Genomic DNA, 23,647 nt, shown 5'->3' with positions numbered 1-23,647 from the left:
AATTCTTTTGAGATATGAAAATAGTCCAGAGTTTGTCTGTCAGCAGTGCTCTCCAGATTGTTCTTTCTAACCAGTCATCCAGTATTTTTAGAAGTTTTAAGTGTGCATTTTGACTAGAGTCATTCTAAAATAAATTTAGTTTATAGAACTGACAGTAGCTACCATTTATTGTGCTAGATACTTAATGTTATTTCTAACCCTTGCAATAATCCACCAGGCTGGTATTATTATCCCTACTCTACAGATGAGAAAACTGAGATTAAGCAACTTTTTCATTGTCATATATCTCATGAAGTCCAGAGCTAGTCGCCTGTTTCAGCTTTGTCTCCAAAGCCTATGCTCTTTTCAAATACCATCCCGTCCCGAGGCTAGTTATTGTTTAATAGCATATTCGGATACATAGATCTCACGGCGGAAAGCTTTTTATTTTTATGGTTATTTTTCATAAGAACTATTTATGCACAGAAAATTACATTTCACAAAAACCGTTTCGTTATGCCTTGGGCTTATGTAAACGTCCTGTACTCATTTCATGTTATTTCTGTCCTCACAGCCTTGGTGGAGGACCAGATGATGCAAAGGAGATTATGAGGCACAGTTTCTTCTCTGGAGTAAACTGGCAAGATGTATATGATAAAAAGGTAGGTTATCTTCACGGCGTAGTGTTTATTTTGGCCTGACAGAATGAATTTACAGGACAAAAAATTTAAGTGAATTAAACGGAATGATATAATGATATTTTTCATTTTTACTCTCTCATTTAATGGATTATTGGACTTCTTAGCATGCAATTTTATTGGTATTTTTGACTCCCCAAATGCGTTTTTAAATTTTATTCAATGTGATCATTTTTTTTATCACAATAATTTGTTAGTTTACATCTCAGCATTTCCTTAATTCAGAAAAAGTAAAGACACTCATATCCTTGAGGAAAGCTAACTAGAAAATCATAATTTAAAACTTTTTTCTATGCTTTTCATTGTAAAGTGAACTCTTCATATTTATTTATACAGTTTCTCATTTTAAAAGGAATTTAAAGCAATTTGGTTTTAATATTTAACAAAGCAATAAATTTGCCTTCTTGGAACTTCTCAGTTATTTGAAACAGGACTTGAAGATCCACAAAATGAATGCTGCAAATTATGTAATTTTCTTTTTGTTATAATCTGCTTAGTACTTGTTTTTAATCCTTTAATTTTTATTTAAGTGCAGAAATAGGAAGCATTGCATCTGTTCTCTCTTTTAAATTTTTATTTTATTTTTACTACTTCAGATATTGTTAGTACAGACATCGATTTTGAGTTTTTGATTTTCAAATGCTCATATAAAAGTTTTACTATGAAATTTTTATGTAATTCCGCATTTAAAATTTTTATCCAGTCATTTTGTGTAGTTTGTCCTTCCATTTCAGTATGTTCCAAGTTTCCATATTTTTTCAAATCTTATATCAATCAGCAACATTTGTCTGTTTTGTGCCAGATATTCTTCTTCATTAATCCCTAAAGATTGGATGATGTATGAGTTATGAGGAAGTAAGACGAATACTTCATTTTTGTATTATGTTATGGTAATAGGGAGCGTGGTGATTTTCTAAGCATTTCTTATAACTAGGTGTTTAAAATAGTTGCACTGTGTTGACGACTTCTACTCAAACTTCAGTCCAATTAAACTCACACATCTGTTTCTCCCATGTGTCAAGCGCTGGGGTAAGTACTGGATCCTTCCCAAACCTTGTGAGAAGCACGTGACCATTCTTAAGTGTGCTCAGTGTTTTATTAGCGTCCTGTAGACAGTTTTACATCCACTTTGTTATAACCCTGATCTTCTTTATGAGTCCATCCATTCGGAGCCCCTCGGTGCGGTGTGCTGTTGATAACGTCGGTGCACTATAAAAGGACCTAAAACAGATACCCGAGAAGCATCAAGATCTTGTTTTGTCTCCTAGAAATAATAGATGGTCAGAGGCACACAGGGTTACAAACTGCAACTAAATATCCCTTTGATACACCCTGTCCTAGGAGGACCTCACCACCACCAATAGTAATACCAGCCTATGACAGAAAGAAAAGTCTGTTCGAGAGACAGTGTGGAGCGCGAGTGTGGCACTGACTTAAAGAAGGGGCGAAATGTGGACTTTGTTCAGTCCTCTTAGGAGCGTAAGATAGGCTGCAAAGGTTTCCTCATCAGTGTTCAGCTCCTCGCGTTAATTGCCGTTCGGCCCTGCCTAGGGAATGCTCTAAGAACCCAGCTAGCACACAGTGAAGAGGCAAAGCGTATCCTGCCTGCTCCCCTGGGCTGACCATGCCCAGGGTAGAGGTACTATTAAGATCTCTGGCAGCTCTCCTGTGGCCCATGGAACTGGAAAAGCCAGCAAGTAGAGCAGGAAAAGGGGCCGCGAAAGCATAGCTATAGATAATGTCTGTGGAGAAACGAGTGTAAATTGTTAGAATTTTGATGAAAATGGTTGCTACTTAATTCGAGCAAAGGTGTTCAGTATCTTGCATGAGGAAGCACAGCCATAGCAAAGTTTCCACTGATCATCGACCAATGCCACCTACGGGTTTACTCCAGGGATGGTGGGTGATATCCTGGATATTGGATGAGGCGCTGAGGTTTTCTGCCTTCTTTACATACTTGCAGAAGAACCTCCTTCCATCACCACTCTTAAATTTTGAGACTCTTTCTGAAAGGCTGGAAAATACAATTGGACTTATTTGAGTTTGCATTTTATCACTAACAGACAAGGAATTAATTATAGGAATACTAATGCCAGTAGCTATTTTAATGAATTCAGTTGTAATTCTAGTGCTTTCAAACATTTTTAAGGGGCCTTCTGTCTTTAAAATGTGTGATTTATTCATAAATGGTTAATTCATCTCTAAAATCCAGTTTTTATTACAGTATTATTAATATGCTTTGGGAGATTTACTATTTTTGTAGATTTATTACATGATTATTGGCCGTTTTGCTATAAATTATTGTGGCAAACCTAGAGATGAAGGCACATGTAGAGATACCGGTATTTTTAGGGGAAAGCTCAATCTCTTCCTAGGCAGAGTGAAAAACAAATTAGTGGCTGCTTCGGGAGATCATCCTGTCCCAACTCGAAAGACCTCAGTCCTGGAATGTGGAGCTTCTCATCCTGGATGTGCTGCTTCCCTCCTCTGTGGAAATGGACAAGGTGTTTTATTCACACATAAAATTACGATCTTTGAAGTGTCATTAAGCTTTTACATTCTCTGGCACGAGGTTTTATAGTACAAATTTATCTAGTTAAATTTCTGTATAGGTTTTATACTCAGTTGGTCAACTACAAAAAAGTCTGCCGAGATTTTCTGTGAGATTGTGTTCAATTTATAGAAAAATTGGAGTTGGCGTTTGAATATGGTGTCTATACCTCTCCATTTAGGTAGGTTTTTAATTACTGTTATGTTTCATAATTTTCAATGTGTAGGTCTTACCCATATTTTGTTAAATTTATCCTTAAGTATTTTATGTCTTATGATGTGAATGGTATTTTTAAATTTCATTTTCATATTGTTGTGAATAGAAATATAATGAATTTTGCTTTCAGTTCTAGCAGCTTTTTTGTAGGTGACTTAGGATTCTCTGCATGATCATATCGTCTGTAAATAAGAAGCTGTGCCCCATTTTCAATCCGTTTTAATTTTATTTTATTTCTTTATTTTGCTTTATTGTATTAGCAGGGACCTTTCTATAATGTGGGGTGGAAATGATGAGAGTGGACACTCTGGTTTTGTTTCCGATCTTAGGGAGAAAGCATCTTTTACCACTAAATAGGTTGTCGATCACACCTAGCACTGAAATCTTTGTTACTGCATGTCATCCTTCAGCAAGCGAACCCAAGTTCAGTGGCGAAGAGGTTGATCCCACACGTGGGAGGGGGAAGATAAAAGAAGGGCCCAAGGAATTTGGTGGTGCCAGAAAGTAAAAAGACAAAGGAAGGTAGGACACAGGAGCCAACTTTTACTAATGAACAGCGCTGAAAGCTGGAACGATTTCAGTAGCAGAACAAATATAGTATTATATATGCACCAGAGAATAAGATACGTATTCTTGAATCCTGAGTGCAAAAATTAATGATTAAATAAATAAATAAAATATTGAGAAAGGAACATGTCTTCCCTAGAGATGAATTTCAGTTAATAAATTTTATCAAGTTTATCAGTCTTTCATTGTCTTTTTCTCTTCTTCTCTGCAGGAAAAGATTCTGGAGTTATTTTGGTTGCATTGGGACCTAGGGCAGAACACTCTCTTTCAATTAGATCTTCTAATGAAGTTTTCTTTCTCTTCTTTCTTTTTTTGGAAGATAAAAGGATAGAGTACAATACAGTACAAACCCAGGAGTCAGTATGTCAGGATGCTTGCAGGCCTGTCCCCTCCATAGCATACCCAAGGAGCCATATTTGTTGTTTTCATAGCTTCAAGGAACTCTCTGCACACTCACATTTGGAATTTGTTTTTCCTCTTTTTTGATCTTCTTGTTCACTGCTGCTTTCAGTTTTTCCCCAGCCCGGTTGGTTATCCAGAGTATGATTTTCAAGGTCTTCACTGTTTGCCTCACATTTTCTTGCCACAGTCAAGTCGCAAGAGAATTGCTGCCCATGCATGGACCATGGATTCAGGATCCGCACCCTTATTTCACTTTCTTGAGCAGCAGCTACAGATTTGAATAGCTCATTTAGCTCTTGGAACTCTTTATTTCTTGTCATATGTCTTCAGTTTCTTTTTGGCTTCCCGTTGTGCTGCCTGAGGTGGATTTTGTTAACCAAATTGAACTCGATGAGTGACAGCCTTGATAAACTTTTGTGGCTTTGCTCCTATCTTACTCTGTGGACCAAAAGTTTTGTCTCCAGTAAACTTTCTTTCTTTTTCTGCCCCACCTTTTCACTTCTTCCTGCCTGAGCAGGTTTGGTGGGGGCGGGGGCATTGTGGAGATGGTTGGCACAGCCCAGACTTTAGAACAACTGGACACCATCAGAGGATCTGGGCCCATGGCAGGAGGAGGGGAAGACACAGTGCCTTAGTCTCTTGGTCGCTGACCGTATCTTACTTTTCTCTGACCCATTGGTAATACTGACTCTTAGTAGAATCTGTGACCCATTTTCATTTAATTCAGTTATTTATATAGTTGGATTTAAATCTGCCAGCTTTATATATTTTTCTTTCTCTCTCTACTTTTGGATTTATTAAATATTTTTATGATTTCATTTTATCTCATCTATGATCTTATTAGCCATACTTTTTTTTTTTGTCTTGAGGTTGTTTTAGAATTTTCCATGTGTGTTCTAACTTATCACAATGTACTTTCAAGTGATATTATAACCATATCACTTTCAGTAGCATAGTTCTGTTTCCCCTTCCATTCTTTATGCTATCATTTTTGTATGTTTTACTTTCTTTATTATAAACATCGTGATACATTGTAATTATGTTTAGCTTTAGACAATTGCATTGCAATGTGATGAGAAAGTCTGCATATATACTACTAGTGCCTCTATACCCTCTCCAGTCCTTTATGTATGTCTGTGTTTCTATCTGGTATCATTTTTTATTTTTTGCCTTCATTGTTTGTTTTAGCCTTTAAGACTCATTTAGCTTCAGATCTGAGACGTGATCTCCCTGATTTGGAAATATTCATGGAAAAAAGAATGAATATGAAGGAAATAATAGGCTTGGAATTGATGGGGCTGTGAGAAGAGAGGAGGCCAAAATGAGAACAGATAAAGTAGTGATGATTGAAGTGCATGGAGATATGCTGAACCTGGGAAGAACGAGCAATTTATGATAGATAGAAAGTGGATGCAAAATGTGGAGAAATGGGCCTATTAATTTGGTGTAGTTTCTTGATACTTTGGCCCGTGTTTGTTTGATCCATGTACTTAGCAGAATTATAAATCTCGAAGTAGAAGAATAAGATAATATGACTGGACATTTTCAAGTTTTGTTGGTTATATACTTTTAGACACAAGAATTTGGAAAAGAGAATCTCATTAAGAGATGGATGGAATTATACAAGTGTTAAGTAGTAGCATCCACTGAAGCAGAATAAAGGCAGTGAGGAAGGAAAAGGAAATGTGAATTCTATAGGTATTTTAAAGAAACAACTAGTAATCCTCTCTGACAATCCTGGGGAAATGGAGAATATTGCTAGTTTGGGTGATACTTAACTTTAAATGGAATTTTCTAAGGGCTAGACATACAGCGCTAACATTTGGGAGTGAGAGCAAGAATGAATATGCATATTTGAAAATTCAATTAATTTAAAGTTGTGGGAATGGGTTTCCTCTGTAAGAAGGAGAGGGGTGCAAAAATAGAGGGAAAGAGAAGGTAGGTTAGGGAGGGAGACACAGAGAGAGCCAGGATTTCGTGTTGAAAGATATCCATGGTCGGGGTGGGCATTGATGAGAGCACATTTCTGTAGGTGAATCGGAGTCATTTGTGAAGTATCATAAAAAAGTTGCAGTGGCACTTTTCTGACTGAATCATGACTTTGTATTTTCTGGTTGAAAAATTCAGCTTAAAGAATTTGGTGGGAGTTCCTGTTGTGGCACAGAGGAAACAAATCCGACTAGGAACCATGAGGTTGCGGGTTTGATCCCTGGCCTCGCTCAGTGGGTTAAGGATCCGGCGTTGCCGTGAGCTGTGGTGTAGGTCACAGACATGGTTTGGATCTGGCGTGGCTGTGGTGTAGGCTGGCAGCTGTAGTTCCAATTGGACCTCTAGCAAGGGAACCTCCATGTGCCAAGGGTGTGGCCCTAAGAAGCAAAAAAAAAAAAAAAAAAAATTGGTAATTGCTGGCAGTTATGCCAATGTTAGTGATTGCCATTGTTTTCGTAAGTAAAGCAAGGATAGGCAAGCAGAGCATGAGTACTAACAGGGAAGAGAGCATAAAAGTATGCTTCTGGGTAGCCTCGTGTTGATATTCTCCTTACCACACTCAAATGGAAGTTCAGTCTAAAACTTCAGAAAAAGATAAGCTACAAATATCTTCCAAATGTTCTGATGATTTCACATTAAAATTACTCTTTTCTATTGGTTGTGAGGCATTGCACTGAGGCTCTAAAAGAACGTAGACAGCTGTCAAAACCAGGGTTAGTTATGGTACGAAATGCAAAGAGCTTAAGCTTTAAAATCCTTCAAATAAGTTAAAAAACAAAATATAACTAGATGCTCTGGTAAGAATTTTACTTAACACAGAATTACACAGAAAAGTAGAAAAAAAAAGAGGATGAATAGAGGTTTAACAGTCAAATGTCACAAAGAGTAAACAGACAATAACAATACTAAATATGAGAAGTCATTGTTAGCATAATGGACATAATCTTCAACATTGAAAAATTTGCACCAGATAGCATTTTTGTGCACAAACACTATTAGAAATGCCAGAAGTCCTGGTAAGAATTCAGTTTCTTCCTTAATGTGGCAGAGTTTCATCAATTTTGTCGATATTTTCCAAGAGCCAGCTTGCGATTTTGGTGATTTCACTTTTTGGTTTTATTGATTTTCGCTCTACCTTTTATTTAATTTTCTTCTCCTTATTTCAGATTTTATTTCCTCTTTTATTTCTGGTTTCCTAAACTGGAAGCCTTTAGACCTTCCTTTTCTAACGTATGATTCAGTGCTGTAAGTTTTCCTATATATCTTGTTTTTACTGCATCCCACAAGTTTTGGTAAGTTGTATTTTATTTTTTATTTAATTAAAATATATTTAAAGTTTTCTCGAGATATCTTTATGTGACTATATGTTATTTAGAACTGTATTACTTAATCTCTACGTATTTGGGAGTTTTCCAGATAGCTTTAACTTACTGAGTGCCAATTTAATCATTCCGTGTTTTGAGAGCATACTTTCCTATGATTTCTGTTCTTTTAAATTTGTTAAAGTGTGTTTTATTGCCCAGAAACGGTTTGTCTTGGCGAGTGTTCTGTGAGCTTGAGGAGGATGTGTGGTCTGCTGTTGGAGGAGGTCATCTATAAATAGTGATTAGATCCAGTTGGCCGATGGTGCTTTTCAGTCCTTACTAGTTTTCTGGCCGCTGGATGGATGGATGTCAGTTACTGACAAAGAAGCTGTTGGCGTCTCCAGCTATAATGGTGGATTGATCTGTTTGTCCTTACAGTGTATCAGTTTTTGTCTTCTGTATCTTGAAACTCTCTGAGATGCATACACATTGAGGATTGTTGTGTCTTTTTGGAGAATTAACCCCTCTGTCATTATGTAATGTCTCTGTCTGTGATAATTTTCATTCCTCTAAAGTCTACGTCTGAAACTAATACAGCTCTTGCAGCTTCCTTTTGGTAAGTGTTACCATGGCACCTCCTACTTTTAATCGCTTGGTGTCTTCATATTTAACATGGATTTCCTGTTGATAACACATAGTTGGGTCTTGCTTTTTGATCCACTCTGACAGTCTTTGTGTGTTTTAGTTGTTTTAGACATTGAAATTTAAAGTGATTATTGACCTAGTTGGATTAATATCTATCACATTTGTTACTGTTGTCTATTCATTGTCCTGTTCTTTGTATTTTCTTTTGTGTTCCACTTTTTTTTCCAGACTTTCATGGTTTTTTTGTTTGTTTTGTTCTGGGTTTTTTTTTTTTTGCATGTTAGGGCCGCACATGGGGCATATGGAAGCTCCTAGGCTGGGGTCGAATCTGAGTTACAGGTATCAGCCTACACCACAGGCACAGCAATATGGAAATCCAAGCCGAGTCTGCAACCTACATCATAGCTCATAGCAATGCCAGATACTTAACCCACTGAGTGAGGCCAGGGATTAAACCTGCATCCTCATAGATACTGGTCGGTTGAGCCATATGGGAACTCCAGTAGCGTATCATTTACACTTCTTTTAAACTCTTTTCAGTCTACATTTTTTATTGTAATTCATTGAATTGGTTACTAATAATTCAATAATTATATAGATATATAATTATATAACTTATAATTTGATAACTAATTATAGTTATAACTAATTATTACTAACTAGTTATTGAAAAATTATATAGGCATATATAATTAGTTATCAAATTATAATTAGTTCAAGGCCTTTTTTAAATACTACTAGGCCACTTCATGGGTTGTATAAGTTCCTTATAACAATATTCTTAATTCCTCCCTTTTGTTTCTTATAACATTGCTGACATTAATTTCACTTATTCATAAGCTGTAATTATTATATATACTTTTGCACTATTATTTTGAATAAACTTTTGTTGATTATTTCAGTTAAGAATATGGAAAATAAGATTTTATTTTGTCTTCATGTATTCCTTCTTTAATGTTCTTTGTGCAGATCTGAGTTTCTGACCTATATCATTTTCCTTCTTTTTGTTGAACTTTTTAAAATATTTTTTGCAATTCAAATCTACAAGTGACCAATTGCCTCAATTTTTGTCCAGGAAAGTATATTTCTTTATTTTTTTAAGGATGATATTGCTAGATAGAGAAGTCTAGGTTGATAGTTTTGTCTCTCAACACCAGGTACTTTGCTTTTTTTTTTTCCTTGTTTGCATGGTTATTAAAGAGAAATTCAATGTAATTCTTTGCACCTCTGTAAAGTTTTTTGTTGTGTGTGCGTGTGTATGTTTGTGTGTGTTTCTGGCTTCTCTCAAGATTTTGACTTTGATTGACTTCAATTTGAAAGGCTCTACCTATGACTAACTTTGGATTTGGGGGGTATTTATCTTCATTGGTATTCTCTGCACTTCAGTATCTGTAGTGTGGTGGCTTAAACTAATTTTGAAGTAGTACTATTGCTTCAGGTGTTTCTTCTGTTTCTTCTCCTCTCTCTCCTTCTTCTTCTGTTAACATTGCTGCAAGCTTACTGATTGTTTCCTTGGGTGTTTTGACTGTTGGTGAGCCTATCAAAGGCATTCTTAATTTCTGTGGTGGTATTTTTTGATTGCCAACATTTCTTTTCATGCTTTCTTAGAAATTCCATTGATCTACTTATATTACCCATCTGTTCTCACATGTAGTCCGTTTTTTCTATTAAAGCCTTTAGTATATTGATCATAGCTGCTTTAAATTCCTGGTCTCACAATTCCAATATCTCTGCCATATGCAAGGCTTGCTCTGTATCATGAAAATATATCTTTTATCTTAATATGTCTTGCAGGGTTTTTTTTTGGTTGGAAATCAGACATTATGTACTAAATAAAAGAAACTGAGGAAAATGAGGTAAATTGGTCTTTAGTGGAGGTTTTATGTGTATCGCACTAGTTTATCAAACTTGAACCTAATATTTTTGGTACCTTTTTTAATGTTTTGTTATGTCATACTGTGATTTAATTTTTTCCAAATGCATTCTAATTTTCCTTGTGATATCCTTTTTGACTCTGGATTATTAAAAAGTGTTGCTTAATTTACAGTATTTGGAGCTTTGTTAGCTATTGTTCTGTTTTGATCTCTAGTTTAATTCTGTTGTTGTTAAGGAACATTAAAGAACATACTTTGTATAATTTTAAATACTTCAAATTTATTGAGATAATGTTTTATGAAAAAAACGGTTTGTGTTATTGAATGTTTCATGTGTATTCGAAAATGTGTATTCTTGTTATGTACAGTGTTCTATAAATGTCAGTCAGGTCAGGTGGGTTAATAGTGTTAAGTATTCTACATCCTTACTGACTGTTTGATTGCATTGCTACAAGCTGCAGTGTAGGTCACAGATGCGGCTCAGATCTGATGTGGCTGTGGCAGTGGCATGGGCAGCAGCTGCAGCTCCAGTTTGACCCCTGGCTCAGGAATTTCCATATGCCACAGGTTTGGCCGTGAAAAGGAAAAGGAAAAAAAAAAAAAAGGCATTTGACAAGATGCAACACCCTATCATAGTAAATTAAGCAAAACATATTCAAAAAACCAGAAATATGGAAATGGAAGGAAACTTCCTCATAATAAAAGTCATATACTTGGATATAAATGGATATACGTGACATCCACAGGTCACATACTCAGGTGAAAGTCTTGAAAGCTTTTCCCAAAGATAAAGAAGACAAGGAGGCCCACTTTCAATGCTGCTTTTCAGCAGTATACTAGAAGTTGTTTTCAGAGCATTTAGAAAGAACAGGAAATAAAATGCAATCAAATGGGAAAGGAAGTCGTAAAACTATCTCTATTAACATGTGACATGATGTTATATATAGAAAGCCCTAAGAAACTCACACACATGCCAAAAAAAACCCTTAAATAAAGCTGATAAATTCAGCAAAGATGCACATATAAAATCAACACACATGGTACATTTATTGCAACTATGTATGAGCTATGAACAAACTGGAAACCAATTTAAGAAAAGAATTCCATTTAAAATAGCATCAAAAAGAATAAAATATTCAGTAATTTATTTGTTTTTGTCTTTTTAGGGCCTCACCCATGGCATATGGAAGTTCTCAAGTCGGGGTCAAACTGGAGTATAGCTGCCAGCCTAGGCCACAGTGACAGCAAAACATGGCTTAAATGAATTAGACATAAGTAAATGGAAGGACATCCCGCGTGTCTGTGCTAGAGACAGTATTGTCAGGATGGCAATACCAGTCAAAGTGATTGATTGATGGTACTGATTCAGTGGAATCCTCATGAAAATGGTCATGTGTAAAAGCCCTTTAATACATTGCTAAATTCATTTTGCTAATACTTCGTTAGGGGTCTTGGCATCAATGTTCATGGGCTATGGGTCTGTAATTTAGAACCTGCCTTTCTTTTAGGACAATAAATCAAACCTTAGGAGAACAAAGGAACTTTATAACTCAGATCATATTCTGTGATCACATTGAAGTAAAACTAGGAGCAGCAACACAGAAGTACAAAGTACCCTAAAACAAAAGTGTAACTCAGACTTTTAGAATAAACTTTAATATATTTCATCTTAAAATAGGCACATTGGAAAGCAGAAAATGTTTAAGCTGAATGTCAATTTATCATTGTCATGTGACAATGAAATGCAGCTAAAGAGGTTCCTAGATACTTGTATTGGGGTGGGAGTGGCCAACAAATAAGAAAGATCAAACATTAATTAGCTATGCTTCCAGATCAAGTTGAGAGAAAAATAGCAACAGCAGAATAAACCCAGTAGAATTGAGTAGAAGCAAACAATAAGCATAAAAGTAAAAATGGATGAAATATCAAACATTTAAAATGATTGGGAAAATCTGACTAGTATCCATGAGGATGCGGGTTTTCCCTGGCTTCACTCAGTGGGTTAAGGATCCGGTGTCACCGTGAGCTGTGGTGTAGGCCAGCAGCTGCAACTCCAATTCGACCCCTGGCCTGGGAACCTCCATATGCCTCGAATGTGGCCCTAAAAAGACCAAAAAAAAAAAAAATTTCCGTTAGTAAAAGTTACTAAAGTAGACAAATCTCAGAGTTAGTCAAGGAAAGAGAGCACAAAAATATGTGAAAATGGGACACAACAACAAAACAGAAATTAAAATAGTATACAACTATTAATGAACAGTATACAACTATACTGTTTCTGAAAAAAAGGGTTAATGGATAATTTTTAGAAAACTATTAGCAGCTGACTCAAGAAAAATGTGAAAATGTAGCTGTATCTAATCTTTAAATTAGTATAAAATGTCATCTTTTCAATTTCAATTCTACCCCAATACAGAAATAAGTCAAGTCCAGATGAGCTTTTTAGGTAAAACATTCAAGAAAAAGATATCCTTATCATTAAAAAATATTTTATGCAAGTTCTTCTTAAAAAAAGTTACATGTCAAATTTATAATCTTGGTACCATACCCTGATAATTCATATAGTAAAATTATTAGCCATTTATGAACATAGTCTTAAATTACTCTAAATAAGATGTTAAGCAGTTATTTCCAACAATACATACAAATATTTATGTCCTCATATTCCTGTTGAATGTATTCTAGAAATATTAGAAAATATTCTAATTTTAGTTATTATATATTCCCCTATTAAAGATCTGCAAGAGAGAAAGAAGACAGAAGACCATGAGACTAGTATCCATGAGAATGCAGGTTCAATCTCTGGCCTTTCTCAGTAGGTTAAGGATCCAGTGTTGCCATGAGCTGTGGTATAGGTTGCAGACATGGCTCTGATCTGGCGTGGCTGTGGTGTAGGCTGGCAGCTGCAGCTGAAATTCCGACCTCTAGTCTGGGAACTTCCAATGCCAGGGGTGTGGCCCTTAAAAAAAAAATCGTGCACCCCTTATTTCTTTTTCTCACTGTGCTGGCAGCAATCTATGATTAAAAACTGCCTAGAATGTGATATTAATAGACATCCTTAATTTGCTCTCACATTTAAGGAAAATGTTTATAATAGCCAACTAGGAAGTATAATGTCTGCAGAAAAATTTTTTGTAAAAACCTGTTTTTTACATTGTATAGTTGATTTACAATATTGTATTATTTTAGCTATGCATACAGTGATTCAATATTTCTGCAGATTATACTCCATTAAAAATTATTACAAGCTAATGGCTATATATACATATCTATCTCATATCTATCTATCATCTTAATTCCAGAAAGTTGCAAAAAGCAAAATTCGAATTTGCCACCTGCAGGCAACTATTTATATGGCTTTTACATTGTATTTACAACAACGTATGTACTATTGATATTGCACTAGGTATTGTAAGTCATCTAGAGATGACCTCAAGTTTACTGGAGGATGTGCAGAGGTTCTCTGCGAGTTCTTCGCCATTGTGTATAAGGGGCTTGAGCATCCATGGGTTTGGGTATCCACGGGGGTCCTGGAACCAATCCTCTGAGGATGCTGAGGGGTGATTATATACTTAGGGGAGAAATATGTAAGGACTCTGAACGTGGAGCTATCTAGAAAAAAGTAAGACTTAAGACGATACAGAAAAGATACAGTGAGATGTACTATATAAACTGAGATTAATAAATAGAGAAAAAAGATGTCAGAAAGAAGACAGGGCAAACATAGCTGAAGGGATCAGCCTTTACAAAAGAAACGAGGCTCCTTTGTACAGACATTAAGTGGAATGAACCAGAAATGCCCGCCAAACCAAAGAAGTATTTGGTTAGAGAAGTTGGGGTAGTTCCTGCCTGAAGGGCCTGCTTTCCCTGCCTTCTTAGAGTGAGAATAACGTGTGTGGTCTGCGTCGGAAGCTTGAGAGCAACTGTCCTGTGTGGGGAGAGGAAAGGGAGCCGGAGGGAAACCTACGAGGGACCTGAGGAGACTCCTGTTAGTGCCTGAGGACTCTAGCTGCGGCTGAAGATTCCCAAACCCGATTGTATGCTAACTGAAGCTTATTCTTTATAAGGAAAAAATAGTCATATACACGTATGTGTGTGTTTATAGAGAGAGGCATCAAGAGGTATTCAGGGATGCTTGATTTGGAATCTTTGGGCTCATTTTGAGATTGACATTATTCTTCCGACATTTGTACTTTTCCCCATGTATTTCCTTCAGACGAGAAGAGGCATTTTCATTTAGGGAGTGATATAGGTCCTTGAGAGTTTTATTTTGACCACTTGGTTAATAGCCATTTCAATGACATAGCAACTATAAACATTATTCACTTAAAAATGAGTAAACTGTATGAAGTGCAAGAAACAGAGTGAAGCCTGAATGAAATAATGCCTCTTCTGAAAGAGCCTAAGTGACTCTATAAACCCTTGTTATAGTAAGTCTTGCGATTCATTTATTAAACTTTTCTGTTCCTATTTGAAGATTAATCTTCATCTCTGCCCCAAATCCTAAATTAGAACTTTTAGTATTTATTACTTTTCTACCTATTTACCATTTCAGATGCTCTTTGTTCCTTTTTTAAATTACCTTTTTTGGAGTTCCCGTCGTGGTGCAGTGGTTAACGAATCCGACTAGGAACCATGAGGTTGCGGGTTCAATCCCTGCCCTTGCTCAGTGGGTTAACGATCCGGCGTTGCCATGAGCTGTGGTGTAGGTCGCAGACATGGCTCGTATCCTGCGTTGTTGTGGCTCTGGCGTAGGCCGGCAGCTACAGCTCCAACTGGACCCTTAGCCTGGGAACCTCCATATGCCACGGGAGCGGCCCAAGAAAAGGCAAAAAGACAAAAAATAAAATACAAATAAAAAAATAATAATAAATTACCTTTTTTTTTTTTTTTTTTACTGAGACATATTTCACCCATTACAGTATGCACAGAGTGGGGTTGAGTGTGTTCGCAGTTGTGCAGCCAGCACCACGGACGGCAGCACACCAGCCTCTCCTCGTTCCCTTGAAGGCCCAGGTTTCTTTCTGGTGTTGCTCCCTTTTAGCCTAAAAATTCCCGTTGTCATTCCTTACAGCGCAGGTTGGCTGGCAAGAAACTTGTTCTCTTTTGTCTGATGTTATCTTTACTTTGCCTTCATTCTTGAGGGATCTTCTCACTGAATAAAAAACAGTAACTTGATAGTTGAGAGAATGTAAGCACCAATTCAAGTTCAGTTATTTGTTCCCTTGTAAATTGTATGTTACACTTCAGTATTTGTATTTGTGTGAAGGCCTTAGAATGTATCCGTTTGACCAGCTGATGCATTTTCAGAAATTCCCTTGCCTTCTGAGAGTCTTGTGGTGGATTCAGAGGACAGAACTGAAGCAGCCGTGGTTTTGTGGCTCCTGCGTCACTGCATCTGTTAGCGTACCTCCTTGCCCTGAGACAGTTGTCAGGCCTGCACCTCCCCCATCTCCCCTGGACCCTCTTTTAGCTTTTCCCGAGTTTAGCTCCACGGAAAAGATCCCCATTCAGGTCAGAGACAGTAACAAATGCCATGCGTTTCACACCGTCCTTGGGACCTTCAGCTCATGCTTTTCCCCACCTGACAAGCATCGTCTCACCAGCCTTCCTGCCCTCTGGACCCCAGGCCTCAGCGTTGAGCAGCCTTAGAGAGAGACTGTGAACCAGCTCCCACACCGGAGCAAGTGTAAAGTTTAGGTCCCTGTAATCCAGACACACACACACGGTTTAGGTCCCTGTAATCTACACACACACGTTCTGCTTCTCTGCCTGACTTTGATAGGTAGACTTTTGTTTCCAACCTTGTAACTGTAACGTGTACAGGGGAGGTTTATCTTTGTTTCTTCTACTTGGAGTTCTCTGAACTTTCTGAATCCCTAATCTTTTACTAACTCTGGAGAATTATTGACCATTATTTCATGAAATGTATTTTCTGTCTTAGCTGTGTTTTCTCTTTTCGTAATTCCAGTTACAGATAGAATTAAGACCATATGATAGCGTCTCAGTGTCTTTGAAGTGTCATTCACTGTCTAACTTTTTCTTCTGTGTTCTTCAGAATGGATGATTTCTGTGGATAAATCAGTTGACTCATATGTCATCTTTAATCTGCTGTAAACCCATACATTGAGTTTCTAGTATCAAATATTATATTTTTCCATTTTAAATTTTCCATTTGGTTCTTTTTAAAATAGTCTCCATTTCTCTGCTTAGATTTTCTTTCTTTTTCTTTTCTTTTCTTTTTTTTTTTTTGTCTTTTTGCTATTTCTTTGGGCCGCTCCCACGGCATATGGATGTTCCCAGGCTAGGGGTCGAATTGGAGCTGCAGCCCCTGGCCCACGCCAGAGCCACAGCAACACAGGATCTGAGCCGCGTCTGCAACCCACACCACAGCTCACGGCAACACCGGATTGTTAACCCACTGAGCAAGGGCAGGGACCGAACCCGCAACCTCATGGTTCCCAGTCGGATTCGTTAACCACTGTGCCACGAAGGGAACTCCTCTGCTTAGATTTTCTATCTCTTTATTCATTATCAACATATTTTACTTCCCATCATTGAGTGGTTATAAAAGTTGCTTTAAAATTCTTTTATGCTAATTCCAACATCTAGGTCATCTCAATATCAGTCTCTATTGATTTTTTTTTTCTAGTATATGCATCATCTTCTTCTGTTTATGGTGAGTTATTTTGGAGTATATCCTGAACTTTGGGACTGATGTATAATAGTATCTCTGAATTCTGTTAGGTTACAACAGAGAACATTGATTTTTTTGTTGTAGTTGTTTATTTGTTTTAGTCGGCAGTTTTCATGGCTGTACTCAAACTGAAAACTCTGTCTCCTTTCAAGTAGGTGGCAGTTGGGAGTTCCCGTCATGGCTCAGTGGTTAACGAATCCAACTAGGAACCATGAGGTTGCAGGTTCAATCCCTGGTTGCCGTGAGCTGTGGTGTAGGTTGCAGACGTGTGGGCCGGCGGTTAGACCTCCAATTAGACCCCAGCCTGGGAACCTCCATATGCCGTGGGTGCGGTCCTAGAAAAGACAAAGAAAAGCCAAAAAAGAAAGAAAAAAGTAGGTGGCAGTTAAAATGTCAGTCAATTTATTTAGTCTTCAGTAGAGGGTTTTAAAGACCGCTCTTTGGTTTCAGGAGTCAGCCAGAGATTTAGGTAGATTTTATATTCAGAATATAGGGTTCCCTCTTTTGGGCTTTTTTTGTTTTCTAGTATTTTTCCTCATCTTTTTTCCTTCCACTTTTATTGAGCTCTAATAAATATATTGCACTGTATAAATCTAAAGTTTATAGCATAGTGATTCAGCTTACATATATCATGAAATGATGCCACAACAAGTTTCGAAAACATCATCTCATATAGATAGAAAATAAAAGAAAAAGGAAAAATGTTTTCCTTGTATTGAGAACTCTTAGGATTTACTCTATTAACTTTCATATATAATATACAGCAATGTTAATTTTTAAAACTTGTTTTCATTGAAGTATAGTTTACAAAATTTTATAAGTTACAGGTATACAATATACTGATTGACAATTTTAAAGGTTATGCTCCATTTATAGTTACTATAAAGTATTGGCTCTATTATCCTCGTAGCTTGTATTGTACATAATAGTTTCTTCCTCTTAATCCCCTAACCCCTATATTGCCCCTCCCCTCTTCCACTAACCTAGATTCTGTGCATTTGTGTGTGTGTGTGTGTTTTAAGGGCTGCACTTGTGGCATATGGAAATTCCCAGTCCAGGGGTCGAATTGGAGCTGTAGCTGCCGGTCTACACCACAGCCACAGCAATGCCAGATCCGAGCCACATCGGCGACCTACACCACAGCTCATGGCAGCAACGGATCCTTAAAACCCACTGAGCAAGGTCAGGAATTGAACCCGCATCCTCATAGATACTAGTTGGATTTGTTTCCACTGCACTACAATGGGAACTCCCTGCTTCTTTTTTGTTAGGAGTCACTAGCTTGTTGTATTTTTTTATATGTCACATATAAGTGATATTAAACAGTATATATCTTTCTATCTGACTTATTTCACTTAGCATAATTCCTTTCATGTTGTTGCAAATGGCAGAATTTCATTCTTTTTTATGGCTGAGTAATATTCCATTAAGTGTATGTATTTATGTATATATTTATACATATGTACATATCACATCTTTATTCATTGGTTGACACATAGGTTGCTTCTGTATCTTTGCATTTATCAATAATGGTGCTATAAACATTGGGGTGCATGTATCTTTGGCACGTTAGTGGTTTTGGTCTTTTTGGATATATACCCAGGAGTAGAATTGCTGTGTTATTTAGTAGGTCTATTTTTAGTTTTTTGAGAAACTTCCATGCTGTTTCCCATAGTGGATGGACCAATTTACCTTCCCACCAGCAGTGTACAAGGCTTCCCTTTTCTCCACATCCTCGCCAACATTTGCTATTTGTAGACTTTTTAATGATAGCTGTTCTGATAGCTGTGAGCTGATCATCTCATTTTGCTTTTGATTTGCATTTCCCTCATGATTAGCATCTTTTCATGTGCCTCTTGGCCATCTGCATGTCCTATTTGGAAAAATATCTATTCAGTTCGTCTGCCCATTTTTTAATCAAATCATTCGTTTGTTTGATTTTGAGGTTTATGAGCTGTTTATATATGCTGGATATTAACCCCTTGTCAGTCATATCATTTGCAAATATTTTCTCTTATTCAGTAGGTTGTATTTTCATTTTGTTCATCATTTCCTTGGCTGTGCAAAAGCTTTCAAGTAATTAGGTCCCATTTGTTTGTTTTTTCCTTTATTTCCTATGCTTTAGGAGACAGATCCAAAAAAACCTCGCCACAATTTACGTCAAGCAGTGTTTTGTGTATGTTTTCCTCAAAGAGCTTTTTGGTTTGCAGTCATACATTTAGGTCTTTAATCCATTTTGAGTTTATTTTTGTAAATGGTGTTATGAATGTCATAATTTCATTCTTTTACATGTAGCTGTCCAATTTTCCCATCATCACTTACTGAAGAGAAAAATAAGACTTACTTCACTTAGCATAATACTGTCTAATTCTTTTCATGTTGTTGCAAATGGCAGAATTTCATTCTTTTTTATGGCTGAGTAGTATTCCATTGTGTGGAATGTCCTCCTTTGTTGTAGATTAAGTGCATAGGTTTATTTCTGGGCTCTCTCTTCTGTTCCATTGACCTATGCGTCTGTTTTTGTGCCAGTACTATAATATTTTGAGTCCTGTAGCTTTGTACACAATCTCATCAGAGGGTTTGATTCCTCTAACTCTATTCTTCATTCTCAAGATTGTTTTGGAGTCTTGTGTTTTCACACAAATTTTAAAATTACTTGTTCTACTTCTGTTGAAAAAAAAAAAATGCCATTGGTACTTTATTACCAATTGCATTGAATCTATATATTGCCTTGGATAGTATGGTCATTTTTACAATTCTTCCAATTCAAGGACACTGTGTATCTTTCCATCTGTTTGTGTCATTTTTACGTTCTTTCATCAATGTCTTACAATTTTCCAGGTACAGTTCTTCTACCTCCTTAGCTAATTTTATTTCTAGGCATTTTCTTCTTTTTGATGTGATGGTAAATGGGATTATTACCTTAATTTCTCTTTTTGATAGTTGACTTAGTGTATAGAAATGCAAGAGATTTCTATATGTTGATTTTGTATCCTACAACTTTACAGAATTCATCGATGAGCTCTAGTAGTTTTCTGGTAACATCTTTAGGATTTTCTGTGTATAGTATGTCATCTGTAGACAGTGACAGTTCTACTTCTTCCTTTCAAATTTGGATTCTTTTTATTTTTTCTTGTCTGACTGCTGTGGCTAGGACATCCACTACTATGTTGAATAAAAGTGCCAAGAATGGGCATCTCTTGTCTTGTTTCTGATCTTAGAGGAAATGCTGCCAGCTTTTCACTGTTGGGTATGATGTTAGCTGTGGGTTTGTCATATATGGCCTTTATTATGTTGATGTATGCCCACTTTCTGGAGAAAGTTTGTCAAAAACGTTTTCCGCATCTATCAAGGTGATCATGTGGTTTTATTCAGTTTGTTAATGTGGTGTATGTATTACAATGATTGATTTACAGATGTTGGGAAATCTTTGCATCCCTTGATCATGGTGTATGATCCTTTCAATGTATTGTTAAATTTAGTTTGCTAACATTTTGTTGAGTTTTTTGGGTTTTTTTCGTTTTTTGTTTTTAGGGCTGCTCCTGTGGCATATGGAAGTTCCCAGGCTAGGGGTCAAATCAGAGCTACAGCTGCTGTCCTACACCACAGCCACAGCAATACAGCATCCAGGCTGCATCTGTGACCTATGCCACAGCTCATGGCAATGCCAGATCCCCTGACCCACTCAATGAGGCCAGGGATTGAACTCGCATCCTCTTGGATACTAGTCAGATTCGTTTCTGCTGCAACACAGCAGGAACTCCTTGTTGAGAATTTTTTGCGTATATGTTCATCAGTGATATTGGCCTGTAGTTTCCTTTTTTTGTGGTGTCTTTGTCTAGTTTTGGTATCAGGCCTCATAGAATGAGCTTAGGAGTGTTCCTTCCTCTGTAGTTTTTTGAATAGTTTGGGGAGATTGAGTGTTAACTTTTCTGCAAATGTTTGGTAGAATTCACCTGTGAAGCCACCTAGCCCTGGACTTTTGTTTGTTGGGAATTTTTAGAATACTGATTCCATTTCATTACTGTTAACTGATCTGTTCATATTTCCTATTTCTTCTTGATTCAATCTTGGGAGATTATATCTTGAAGAATTTGTCCATTTCTTCTGGATAGACTATTTTATTGGCATGTAGTTATTAGTTAGTAGTCTCTAACAAGCTTTTGTGTTTCTGTGGTCTTGGTGGAAATGTATCCTTTTTCATTTCTTACTTTATTGAATTGGGCCCTCTCCTTTTTTTAGTGATTAGTCTGGCTAAAGTTTTATCAATTTTGTTTATTTTTTCAGAGAACCAGCTTTTAGTTTGATTGATCTTTTGTATTATTTAAGTCTCTATTTCATTTATTTCTGTTCTTATTATGATTTCTTTCCTTCTACTAACCTTGGGTTTTGTTTGTTCTCCTTACTTTAGTTCTGTTAGGTGTAAGGTTAGATTGTTCATTTGAGATTCATCCTGTTTCCTGAGGTAAGCTTGTATTACTATAAACTTTCCTCTTGAAACTACTTTTGCCTCACCCCATGGGTTTTCAATCCTTGTGCTTTTGTTCTATTTGTCTGTAGGGGGTTTTTTTTTTAATTTCTTCTTTGATTTCTTTAATGATTCATTGTTTGTTTGGTAGCATAAAGTTTAGTCTCCAGTTTTTTTCTTGTAATTGTTTTCTAGTTTCATAGTGCTAAGGTCAGGAAAGATGTTTGATGTGCTTTCAGTTTTCTTAAATTTACTGAGGGCTTCTTTTATGGCCTCGCCTGTCACATTTCCTGGAGAGTGTTCCATGTGCACTTGAAAAAATGTGTATTCTCCTACTATTGGATGGAATATTTTATTTATGTCAGTTAAGTCCATCTGTCTAATATTTCATTTAAGACCAATGTTTTCTCAGTTGATTTTCTGTCTTGTTGATCTGTGCAGTGATTTAAGTGGGGTGTTAAATAAAGTCTCCTGCTATTATAGTGTTATTGTCAGTTTCTCCTTTTATGCCCATTAATACTTGCTTTATATATTGTTGATCCTGTGTTGGTTGCATATATATTTTACAATTATTATATCTTCTTGGATTGATCCCTTAATTTTTATATAGTGGGTTGCTTTGCATCTTCCAGAAATCTTTATTTTAAAGTCTATTTTGTCTGATATAAGTATTTATACTTCAGTTTTCTTTTAATTTCCATATACATGGAATACTTTTTTCCATCCCCTCGTTTTCGGTCTGTGTTTGTCTTTAGATCTGAAATGAGGTGATTCTCTTATAGGTAAAATATACAGAGGTTTTGTTTTTGTATCCATTCAGCCACTCTTTGTCATTTGATTGAAGTATTTTGTCCATATACATTCAAGATAATTATCAACATATATGTTTTTATTGCCATGTTGTTCATTGTTTTGGGGTTCTTTTGTCGGTTTTTTTCCTTTCTTTCTTCTTTTGTTCTCCTGTGATTTGATGACTATCTTTTGCTTTTTTTTATAGGACCACACCCACAGCATATGAAAGTTCCCAGGGGGTCAGATCGGAGCTGCAGCTGCTGGCCTCTGCCACAGTCACGGCAACATGGGATCCAAGCCACATCTGCAGCCTACACCACAGGTCACGGCAGTGCCAGATCCCTGACCCACTGAGCAAGGCCAGGGATTGAACCCACATCCTCATGGATACGAGTCAGGTTCATTTCTGCTGCACCACAGTGGGAACTCCCTGATGACTGTCTTCAGTATTATGTTTAGATTGCTTTTTCTTTTTTGTGAGTATATCTGTTTTAGATTTTTTTTTCTTTTGTGGTTATTAGGTGGATATTGTAATCTTATTAATACACATGATTGTTTTAAGTTGCTGACCTCTTAATTTCAAATGCATCTTAGCAACCCTGCATTTATACTCACTTCTCCTCACAGTTACTGCTTTTGATATATTTTGTATCTAATTGTTTTCTGTATCCCTTAACTGCTTATTGTGGATATAGGTGATTTTACTACTTTTGTCTTTTAAATTTCCTGCCATGTTCGTGCATGAATGATTTTCTTCCTTTGCTCTATGTTTGCCTTTACCAGGGAGTTTTTTCATTTCGTAATTTTCTTGTTTCTTATTTGGCCTTTTCTACAGATTGGGAAGAAGTCTGTCTTTATTCATGAACAACATGATTATATATGTAGAAAATCAGATGGAATCAATAAAAAGTTACTGAAGTTTAAACCATGGGTTTACTTAATACAAGATAAATAAAGATTGCAAGATACAGAAATTGTAATTTCATACAACAGCAACAGTACAAAGTGGGAATTAATTTAAAATATCATTTATGATAGCAATAGAAATGTGAACTTTGAGATATTTTGACTTTTTTTTTTTTTTGCTTTTTAGGGCCGCACCCACAGTGTATAGAAGTTCCCAGGCTAGGGGTCTAATCGGAGCTACAGCTGCCAACCTACACCAGCCATGCAGGATCCAAGCTGCATCTGTGACCAACACCACAGCTCACCACAACGCCAGACCCTTAATCCACTGAGTGAGACCAGGGGATCAGACCCACAACTTCATGATCACTAGTTGGATTGTTTATACTTAGCCACTACAGGAACTCCTGACAAAATATTTAAAAGACCGTTATATTAAAAACTAAAAGAGGAGTTCCTATCACGGCGCAGTGGTTAATGAATCTGACTAGGAACCATGAGGTTGCAGGTTCGATCCCTTGCCTTGCTCAGTGGGTTGAGGATCTGGCGTTGCCGTGAGCTG

At 36.7% G+C, this 23,647-nt stretch overlaps 1 protein-coding gene across 6 annotated transcripts in view; it reads left to right on the top strand.

Moving 5' to 3' along the window:
- AKT3 (AKT serine/threonine kinase 3) overlaps positions 1-23,647 on the top strand; it is a 305,530-nt gene that overhangs the window by 255,516 nt on the left and 26,367 nt on the right. For all 6 annotated transcript variants that reach the window (XR_007131198.1, XM_047754920.1, XM_047754918.1 and 3 more), the window contains one exon: positions 554-641. Coding sequence is in view for 5 of the 6 variants with exons in the window: in XM_047754920.1 (XP_047610876.1) it covers positions 554-641 (88 nt within the window). In the remaining variant the exon portion in view is untranslated. The remainder of the gene's footprint in view (positions 1-553; positions 642-23,647) is intronic.

The sequence above is a fragment of the Phacochoerus africanus genome, chromosome 12 (genome assembly GCF_016906955.1).
Source record: "Phacochoerus africanus isolate WHEZ1 chromosome 12, ROS_Pafr_v1, whole genome shotgun sequence".
Lineage (NCBI taxonomy): Eukaryota > Metazoa > Chordata > Mammalia > Artiodactyla > Suidae > Phacochoerus > Phacochoerus africanus.
Note: the sequence above shows the minus strand (reverse complement) of the source record. Positions and strands in the feature narration are given on the sequence as shown.